Source organism: Temnothorax nylanderi, unplaced genomic scaffold (assembly GCF_030848795.1).
Source record: "Temnothorax nylanderi isolate EJ_2023f unplaced genomic scaffold, tnyl_v1.0 TNYL_tig0017_pilon, whole genome shotgun sequence".
Taxonomy (NCBI): domain Eukaryota; kingdom Metazoa; phylum Arthropoda; class Insecta; order Hymenoptera; family Formicidae; genus Temnothorax; species Temnothorax nylanderi.
The window spans coordinates 1,463,617-1,474,049 of NW_027249079.1; the positions used below are offsets into that span (position 1 = coordinate 1,463,617).

The window sequence follows — 10,433 nt, forward strand, 5'->3', positions numbered from 1 at the left end:
ATAAAATTTACATGATAATAAAGAATAAAAATCTTACGAATAAAGCAATTAAAAAGGACAAATTATTGAGAAATAACACATGTACATATAGCATATGTCAATACTTCAGGGATTGAATTTAGGGTCAAAATAAGAAAAAAATATACATCAATATAGGCTTTATTTTAAATAAACTGTAACAAATTCAAAATAATCATAATATATCTGTATAAAATATTTGTACTCGTACATTAATATATCTATATGTTATATATTATTATCCAGGCTCACATAAGTCTTAAAATTAACCTCCCTCTAGTTGTACTCCATTGAATTATTTTTTATGTAACGATCCGATTCGATATATGATATATACATTAAATTAGAGCCGCAAATATAATCGATGAGAATTACAAAATGTTATGCAATTAGCCTGTTTCGTCTTCTATAAAATTGTTCTTCATGTATAATAGGTGTGCCAGTTATTGTGTGTATCAAGTTGTCGATCGTTTCTCCAACAAATGTATAAGAATATAAGCATCCAACTAAAATACCACCCAGGTGACCGATGAAGGAAGAATTTGGAACCAATAGGTGTATCAATATCAGCTCAAGCCACACCGCTAATTTACTCGGTACTACAAATCCATTAATATTGTGCAATCTGTCGCGTTCTTCGCACAGCGCGATGACTTTCAATGCGAATAACGTGGCAGAAAAGCCGATGGCGCAAGCTGTGAAATATCCATAATCGGCCGTTAACTGCATCAATATGTATCCTAGGGATACATACATAGCGCTACATCCGATGGATAATATAACGAGTAAAAGTACAAAGTTTATCGTTCCGTAGATGGGCTCCAAGTAGGAGCCCTTCAGAATGAAGGAAAGCATGTTATAGTACAAATGCATGTCGGATCCATGTTCGAAATTTGAAAGGAAGAATGACCGCCAGTCTTTGTACTTAATTATTTTCACGGCCGATATGCATACGTCCTCCGCGTTCCATGGCACCCGTATCAGTCCAGCGTACAGTAAAGTCTAGAAAGAGAGTGAATATGTATTATTTTGTGCGCTCTATAAATACAATACTACTCGGCTGCTTGTAAAAGCTGTACATTATAAAGAGAGATTCAATTCTTTTATGAAAATTAAAGCAAACTGGGTTTAAAATTATAGAATGGAGTCAGATTGTTAAAATTATAAAAAATGTTTATGGTAAAAATTACCTGCGCGATGACTCCAATTAGAGTAGCAGGTGGTACTTTGTCAAGTCCATAGTTCAGAATCTGCATACCCAGCAAGAATATCCCACTCTGCAGGGCCTGCTGCCGTCTTTGGTTACGCATCATAACGATGTAGTATATGACGCAATATTTTGTTTGATGAGATAATCAGCCTTAGAACACTGGAAGATGTGTCACATCTCAATGAGAGTCTTCTGCGAGTAAATTTCAAATATCTATATTTTTTTTATTAATACAGATAAGTGTGTAAAATAATGCACTTCTCAAGTTTCGCTGAAAATGTGCTTGCTTGACGTTTCTCGTTGCGTATGTAAAAAAAGATTCTGAGGAATCGAAGCTGCCGCTTGAAACTGTAAAAAGAATAGTAAAATTAAAAGCAATTTTTTAAAGGAAATTATATGGGTAGCATTTGTGCTCCGATCTTATGTTTAAGATTAAAAAGATTATCTTGAATCTGGTTTCAAGTGATCTGAAATTTTACTAGTTAAGCTAATTTTATAAAATCTGGAGATCAAACTGAAGCAATCTGAACATTATTAAATATAAGATCGGACTACAAATGCCACTCTAAGATACATTTCAAAATTCTGCATGAATGGAATAGGAGTATCTCAGAATAATTTATTCACTTCAATAATCAAATAGAAGGCAGGATAGTTAGCTCATAACCTCAACAATGTGTAATATTATTTTCAAAAGCTCCAAGATAAATTTGTTCATATAAAACAATTCGATCAGATGGACGAGGAACATAATCAATTGCGTTACAAAATCGCGCGCAACATTCGTGCATACCGCCGCCGTTGTTCAACCGGTAAGATAGATTTTCTAACCTAAAAAATACCTCCTTCAACGCGTTCTAATATGTTCGTACCAGTCCGTACTTCGTATCACGATTCGTATCTTCACGACCGCGCGTCGACTTTTGTGTTTTCCTCATCAAGGAGACCCCTGACAAGTTTCGAAACCGGCGAGAACATGCAATTTCCAAAACTGTCAGAATTATTACGATCGACATAGAAATGACGAAACGACTGAACGGAACGTGAGATGAAATTTTGAAGGAAAATTTCACAGCCGAAGTCGGAGGCTACGTAGCGCACTTTGATTGGCCGCGCCATGTCGTTGGCCTCACTTTTTGCTCGCGATTCGCGATGTATCGCGCGAAGTGAGATATCGCGAGGTATCGGAGTCGGAGTATCGAAACTACTCCGAGACCCACATGGCCACCGAAGCTACAGCTACATATGATGCGCCGGGAGCTGGTGCTGGGGACGCGTTGTCGGCCGCGTAGCGGAGCCAGCGGAGTTCCTCCACCCCCCCCCCCCCCCCGAAGCACGTTCTCCACCGCGCATCTGTATCCGAGAAGATAAGGACTTGTTTGGCAACGTGCGATCGCTTTCTCTTATCGCGCCGATAAGATAGCTGATCTTTTAAAAGGACAACAGGAGACGAGTGTTCGCGATACTGCTAGATAACGTGGCATCCACGGTTTTCTGGAGACGACAACAGGGATCCTTATTACTTTCTACGTGACAGATGCGTCGGTAGAGTGACACGAGGAGCGTTTGAACGATATCTCTCAAGGTAAGGCACCTGGGTGATTCGTTACATATTTGCCGTCGTTGGGCACAAAAATAACGAAGCTTTCTTTGTGACAAGATGGTAAGAAGGGACGGACTTTGGAAGCTGACCAAGCTTCGGGAGTTGATGAGGAACGTTCAAGGTGTTCGAGAGAAGGGTATCCAGGCTCTGATCGTCAACGGCGAGGATGCGCATCAGTCGGAGTATTCCACCGAGCGAGACCAGAGGCGACGTTTTATCAGCGGTTTCCGCGGTTCCTACGGCACGGTGGTCGTTATGCGCGACGCAGCGTTGCTGTGGACCGATGGGAGATATTATCAGCAAGCCATGTCGGAGTTGGACCCGCCGGAGGCGTGGACTTTGATGAGGGAAGGTTTACTGGATACACCTACCATCGGCGCATGGCTGGCTTCGAATTTACCTCCGAAATCCACAGTCGGAGCGGACGCTGTTCTAATAAGTTATACACAGTGGATGCGATTGCACAGTATCTTAGCCGCCGCTGGTCATTGCTTGCTCCCACTTCTTGAGAACCTGGTGGACAAAGTATGGGCTGATGAGCAGCCGGCGCCAACGGCCAATATAATATTGCCGCAATCGTTACGATACTCGGGCCAAAGTGCAGGAGACAAAGTAAGATTGTGTCGCGACGCTATGCGAGAGAAGGGCGCGACGATGCTCGTGGTAACCGCGCTGGATGCGATTGCATACCTGCTAAATTGGAGAGGATCCGACATACCTTTCAATCCTGTCTTCTTCGCATACGTTATTCTCACCTTGAAAGACGTCTATGTCTTTATAGATAGAAGTAGACTTAGCCAGGAGGCGTTGGAGCAACTGAAGAACGAGGGTGTCGATCCAATCTTTCACCCCTACGAAGATTTATATGTTTACATGAAGGAGCTCGTGAATTCGTGCTCGGATCAAGATAAAATTTGGATCAGCAACAAATCCAGCTTTGCGCTACACGCCCTATGCGGGGATATTAAGAAACATACGGATATTACGCCTCTTAGCGTCATGAAATCGATAAAGAATCCTATCGAGATAGAGGGCATGAGAGCGTCGCATGTGAGAGATTCTGCCGCTCTTGTAAAATATTTCGCTTGGCTAGAAGATAAGATAAAGAACACGAACGAATGTATCACGGAAATCTCCGGTGCGACACGATTGGAAAAGTTTAGACAGTAAGTCGATTACGTTTTTACGAAGCGACTCTTTTTACAATGTAAAATGTAGATAACATAGATACAAGAAACTTATTTTTTTTTTATAAGGGAACAAGCTCACTTCGTCGGATTAAGTTTTACCACTATCTCATCTGTCGGTCCTCACGGAGCAGTTATTCATTATTCACCTACGGCAGAAACTGATGTGCCTATTACAGACAAAGAACTTTATCTCTGTGATTCTGGTGCACAGTATCACGATGGTACGACAGATGTAACGAGAACGTTACATTTTGGTGAGCCCACGAGTTTCGAACGTGAATGCTTCACCAGAGTTTTTAAGGGACAATGCCGACTATCGACAATGATATTCCCCCTGAAAACGAAAGGGAATTACCTCGACACCCTGGCGCGCGAAAGTTTATGGAGCGTTGGGTACATGAAGATTTTTATTAAAATATTACAACACGCAGAAAATACAATTTTACGCGAGAAAAATCTGATTCTCCTGATATCTAATTGTGAATTAATTTTGCAGTCTCGATTATCTTCACGGCACCGGCCATGGAGTAGGATCCTATCTCAATGTCCACGAAGAACCGATTGGTATCTCGTGGAAGCCGCATCCAGACGACCCAGGTTTACAACCGGGAATGTTCTTATCAAACGGTATGATAAAAGCACGTAGATAGAATGTCATTTACGTAATCAATTAAATCAATTGAACGCAACATGTATCTTAAAAAACAGAGCCGGGATATTACGAAGACGGGAAGTTTGGTATTAGATTGGAGAACATTGAGTTAGTTGTTCCTGCGAAGACACCCTACAATCACAAAAATCGAGGTTTTCTGACTTTCGAAACCGTTACGCTTGTACCTATTCAAACGAGTCTGCTCGATGTATCAATGCTTACGGACAAGGAGGTACGCACATTCTTCTGACACATATTTCTGACTTTATTTCAAAATATTTCACTTACACTTCACAACGTATCTTATTCCAGATCGAATATTTAAATAATTATCATGTAAAGTGTTTGGAGGTTTTGAAACCTTTGCTTCAAGGACCGGAGAACATTCAGGCACTTAAATGGCTTGAAAAACAAACCCTTCCCATTTCTCGCTGAAGATTTATCTTTAATTTAACACGATGAGCTGTAAAAAAAAAAACTTCTGAGATCATGTAACATAACGAAATTGCCTGAACTGAACTAATGTTACAGCGAGGCAGCAAATACTCGATTGGCATATATAAAACACATTTGTGTACGCGGATGCCTGTGCAACATTATAATCCACCGATGTACACGCGATCTCTCTTAAGATGATTATACGTGAGTGAATAAACAACGAACAGCAAAGGCGAATGTAATTTATTTAAGACTTTGATGCACTTTCTTATAATGTCTTATAAGTGAATCGAATCGAAAATGAATCAAATCGTAGCAATCATTCCATTTGCGTTTACTATGACGTAAATATCTTAACAAAAGAAATATTTGCATGTATTCTGTTCGTTTTTTTGTTCATTCAACATACGTCTATCATCTCAAGAGAGAAAGAGAAAGAGACAAACGTTTTGCCACCCGTTGATCACACGGTGTTCAATATATCAAATGAATCAGGTGTTATACAGTTTATTATTCATATCTTTATTATACAAGAACGTGTCGTTTTAATAATAGACATATAGATTGAAGGTTTATTATAATCCGCCGATTGCGTCACAATTTTATCACGATATATATACATATATATTAAAACTATGAGACATATACATTTTTCAACTCCCCATCTATTCTCTCGGTGCATGTTTACGTAGAAGCTGCGTTATACGTATATGATCGAGCAAGAGGATATATAAAATATCTGCCTTATTTATTTTATGTATTTTCAAGAGAAGCATTTAAAAATTGGCGAAGTTCGGATTGTTCAAAAAGCGCGCGCGTAGACGGCATTATGTCTTCCATTTCCGGAACTGCCCTTTTTTATTCACGCATCGTGATTTCACGTCTTTGATTATTCGAACGAGTTCAAGAGCGTTAAATAATTGTTAAATGTAAGATTAAACAGATTATTATATCATACGGTATTAAATTAACAAAAGTGCAGATTTCGCGGGTTTTTCAAATCTAGATTCATCAGGCACGAAATATCCGGAAGTGGAAAGTCCGACGTTATACCGCCATCTATGTTCGCGTGAAGTTCGGCACTTTTCGGATTGAACGCATCCAGCAATTCCGGCATCTAGTCATTCGTATTTCGCGGCTTGGAGCTGGAGCTAACAGCCAATTAGAAGTTCTGACATTCGAGACGAATTAGATTATGAAATTAAATTTTAACATCTTCTTATCCCTAAAAAGCACCTTGCGAGGTAGGTAGGTAGCTGAGAGAAAATGTCAGAGACGTAGATACCAAAGCGCTTGGATTATCATGAATATCATGATACTTTTGCCTAAAATACGTATATATATGTACATTTTGATATTTTTCGTATTTTCAGCCTCGAGTCGGAATCCAACGTATCGAATAATTAATTCTGAAACAGCTCAATATACGACGTTCGATAGAATTTTGATACAGAACACCGCCTCTGTGCTCGACACCTTAATTACGCGTAAACTCAAACTGCATCCGCCAAATAATTACGATATATATATCTACTTAATGGATATCTCCGCTTTATCACGTCCATCGAATAGTGCACTCTCAGCCGGGATAAGTGCGAATTATGCGTGGGCAGATAAACCGTCGCCGCGCTGATAGATATCGTGGAAATTCACGCGGCACGGCAGAAAGGATTTGCGACAAGAGGTATGTCGAAAACTACGGAATTGTTTTCCAAATATGTTTTACATTTGAAAAATTAATGTAATTAAAAATTGTACAATTAAAATTCAGCGCAGAGATTCGTACTTAGGTATAAACGGCTTTTGTCTCTCTGCAAAAGGGTCATATACTTCCGCCTGTCACCCCAGAAATTGACGAATGTTGGTATTAACGTCCAGGTTTTATAATATATTCCACGGTTATTTCTGCGCACCCCTGCCTCGCAGGATACAGTAAATAACGCGTTTTTAAATATCTTTAATAATTATAGAAAGTACAGCTGTGTGTGTGTGTGTAGAATGTGTAATAGGTGTTATATATTTCGCCGCGTGCAGAAATACGTTTATTCGATCAGCAGAGTATATACACGAGAAAACGGAAGACGATACGATCGTATTTCACGATCAAGCTACTTATTATCAATGGATTTTCGATACATAATTCCTCGTGAGACGAGATTAATTTGTATAAGTAATCGATATCCCTCGTAACCACGTAAAGCGATTAATTATAGTCGTCGTTCATTATTTAGATCTTTTTATAATACAATTACGGCGAGAGGGAGGGGAGGAGGGGGAAATAACATCTCGCAGGCGCATCTAGGGATGATGGGGAAAACAACGAGATCAGGAGAGCAGGATATATAGTTGGGTCGGGTCCCGAACGAGATAAAACGCGTTTCTCCGTGTATCTTGCGCTCGTCGTTATCGCGTTATCGTAATAGAAAACGCCTGAAATAAAATTCACCGTGCTTACGAGCCAAATTTTCGACGATAAGTTATCTGTCGGTAGTATGTAAAAGGACCGACGAAAATCGACGGGGAACCTCCTCTCTCTTGATAATCGCGTGTTTCCCCAACTATGGAGTGGAAACGCGTCGCGGAAACGCGACGAACGGCAATGGGGAGCAGTAGAAAAAGAAAAGGAAAAAAAATGGGAAACAGAGAAAGCCGTCGCGGAAAGAGAGGCGGCTGTCGTCATTGACAAGTGGGAATTGTATTAAGTGAGCCCGCATTACGTTAAACAAGCCCCGCGCGCGCGTCATTCTATAAATATTGCACGCGACGTGTAAACTCGCGTCAATCGATTACCGGCTAGGGCTCTCTCGCAAACGCGAGCGCCTGTCGCACCCGCCGCCGGCTCCGGTCTCTCCCTCCCTCTCTCCCTCTCTCTATCTATCTATCCATCGCCAGCGTAACAATAACCGTACGGGCACCATAATTCCGAAAATAGCACCGACGGAAGGCGCGCGAATGCTATTTCGAGTCGCGTGTCAAAACACAACGCGCGATACGCGATGCGTATCAGGGAGGGAGGGGGAGCGGAAGGGCTGCGTTCCAGCCCCCGATCGAAAGGTGAGTCGCGTGCGTTCCGACACGCGCTACGTGTATGTGTGTGTTAAATTCGCTTCTATATATAGACTTGTATCCCTGCGTATCCCAGTGTCAGGGAGAACGACGGGGGAGAGAGGGAGGGAGGGAGCGAGTGACGCGGGAGACGAGGGGGTAGGACGGGACGGAGTTGCAGGCAGGGTCGCCAGGACGCTCTCCCCCAGTGTCATCCCCGACGGTCAAGGGCAGTGGCGTCGCGTGACGTCACGCGACGCTGCAGTGACGCAACTAGTCGCCAAGGGCAACCCACGGTTATGGTCGCTTGGCAACCCCTTTTCGCCCCGCCCTACTGCCGCCGCTGCCGCCGCTGCCGCCGCTGCCGCCGCCGCCGCCGCCGCCGCCGCCGCCTGCCGCTCTCGGCTCCGCCGTACCCCCTCCCACCCTTATCCCACCTCATATCGCAGCCGCACTCTCTATCTCGCGTACACGTGCCGTTGCTCAATGAACTCTCCCCGCCGTTTCCCTTTCTCGCTCTCTCTCTCGTTCTCCCGTCTCCCCCTACTCTTCCGTTCGCCGTGACGTGACCCTAACCCCTAGCGGGGCCTTTCGCGGATGCTGCGACGTAACGGAGTAACGACACCGGCGTACCCCGGCCGGTTTTACCTCCCCCCTCCCCCTCGCCGCCCACCGCCGGGATTTTTCTCTTTAATATCAGCGCGCTCTAATTCCGAAAAATATCACGAACCCGGGTTCAGTTCGCGTGATACCGGGAATTATCTCTCCCTCTCGTTCCCCGAAATCGTGGGGTAAGATCGTGCAACGCGGAACATTGTGCAACCCTCCTCCCCCCCTCCCCGCTCCGCCGCCGCTTCGTTTTTTAACGAGTAATCGATGGAATTGTTTCATACCGGAGCACATCCTGGAAAGTTGCAACTTTTGCTCGACAACAGGTGTTCAGAGAACTTTAAAGTCGAAGGGAAGATTTTATTATTAAAATACCCCTGACGATTTATCGGATTTATATTTATCCGAAATGTATCATAAATGTCATACGATCGAAGTCCCCGATTTATACCCGTGACGAAATACCCTTTTATCAATTTTTCATTCACTTACAGAAGAGAGAAGAGGACTTTATTGAGCGGAAAGAAAGGGTGGCGAGAGGAGGAGAGAAAAAAAAAGGAGCGGGACCGTCCCCGAGACAGGGACAGATATCTATTAAGATAAAGAAAGAAGTAGACGCGCGACGTTACGGGCGCGCGGACGCGGAGGAGAACGAGAGGTAAGGCAAGACACGGGAAAGAGAGAAAAAAAGAAAGGGGAAAGAAAAAAAGGAAGGAGAGTCCTCGGAGGGATTTCTCGCGGTGGGACGGAGAGCGGCGGAAGGTATACCGCGAAGTGCAGAGGAGGCTTCATCTCGCTCTCGGTCCTATTTATAGACGTGCTCTCAGCTTCACTCGTGCCCACTGTCGCTCGCGCACTGTCTTTCTTATGTAGGTGCCTGTATACCTATATATGTGTAGCGGCTGGATCGCGCGTTCTCTCTCTCTCTCTCTCTGTCTCTCTTTTTACGGGCGTGCTACCGAGTCGGGTAGCCAAAACCGTGTAAGATGTCCGGAGCGCGCGAGAGATCGATCGCGTCCGGATCCAAACCGCGAAACAATTGTCTGGCGTTACGGCAGCGAACGGTGTCGCGAATATTTCGCCGAGGAGACGCTTTCGCGACGAAGCGGAGGTTGAGGTAACGCCTTCCGCGCGCGTCCTGATCCTCGCGGCCGGGCGCGTTTCGCGAGCGCGCGCGACGCCGGTTTCTCCCCAGCCAGCGGTTCAACCTTCGCGATTCCGTCACGACCGTGGCTAAATTCGTCAATTTAATTAAATCCCTGTTAAATTTCTATCGGAAACCAACTCTGACATTTTCTTCTCGTCGGCGAAATAATACTTTTTTTTTTGCGGCAGGAGGAGAAAATGCATTATGCATTATACCCTGGGGGCCGGCCACCCAGGGTTATGTGAGACTCTCACCCACTAAAAACTCCCCCTTTCTTATGGCCACCTCTGGCGTTATGCCGCCAGACAGGAACTCCAATAAGTATCGCACTGTATGAAAGCGAAATGATACTGTACCTGGATATAAACGTCCCGTGTGACGCACACGGGCGCGGGCGCGTTCGCTGAATAGGGCAATATTTGTTAAACATGGAAATAATTTTTTTTTTTACCAAAAATTTTATTAAACATCTTCCTGCGAACTTGAAAATTTTCATATTAAATGTCACGAGCATTTCTGCC

General features: G+C 43.7%; 2 protein-coding genes across 7 annotated transcripts; one reads left to right on the forward strand and one right to left on the reverse strand.

Moving 5' to 3' along the window:
* Nucleotides 1-143: 143 nt before the first annotated feature.
* On the reverse strand, nucleotides 144-2,322 carry LOC139768682 (rhomboid-related protein 4). Of its 6 annotated transcripts, none has more exons than XM_071699125.1 (4): nucleotides 2,101-2,322; nucleotides 1,487-1,576; nucleotides 1,209-1,387; nucleotides 144-1,020 (listed from the first exon to the last, which is right to left on the reverse strand). In XM_071699125.1, exons 3-4 carry the CDS (start codon nucleotides 1,329-1,331, stop codon nucleotides 400-402), a joined length of 744 nt encoding a protein of 247 aa, XP_071555226.1. In that variant the 5' UTR covers nucleotides 1,332-1,387; nucleotides 1,487-1,576; nucleotides 2,101-2,322; the 3' UTR covers nucleotides 144-399. The 6 variants fall into 6 exon arrangements, with proteins under 6 accessions (XP_071555226.1, XP_071555224.1, XP_071555223.1 ...); XM_071699123.1 differs by having other exon boundaries at nucleotides 2,071-2,322; XM_071699122.1 differs by having other exon boundaries at nucleotides 2,060-2,322.
* Nucleotides 2,323-2,549: 227 nt separating this feature from the next.
* Nucleotides 2,550-5,747, forward strand: LOC139768680 (xaa-Pro aminopeptidase ApepP). The gene is made up of 6 exons (XM_071699118.1): nucleotides 2,550-2,813; nucleotides 2,889-3,997; nucleotides 4,088-4,414; nucleotides 4,518-4,648; nucleotides 4,730-4,905; nucleotides 4,986-5,747. Exons 2-6 carry the CDS (start codon nucleotides 2,889-2,891, stop codon nucleotides 5,106-5,108), a joined length of 1,866 nt encoding a protein of 621 aa, XP_071555219.1. The 5' UTR covers nucleotides 2,550-2,813; the 3' UTR covers nucleotides 5,109-5,747.
* The last annotated feature ends 4,686 nt before the right edge of the window (nucleotides 5,748-10,433 follow it).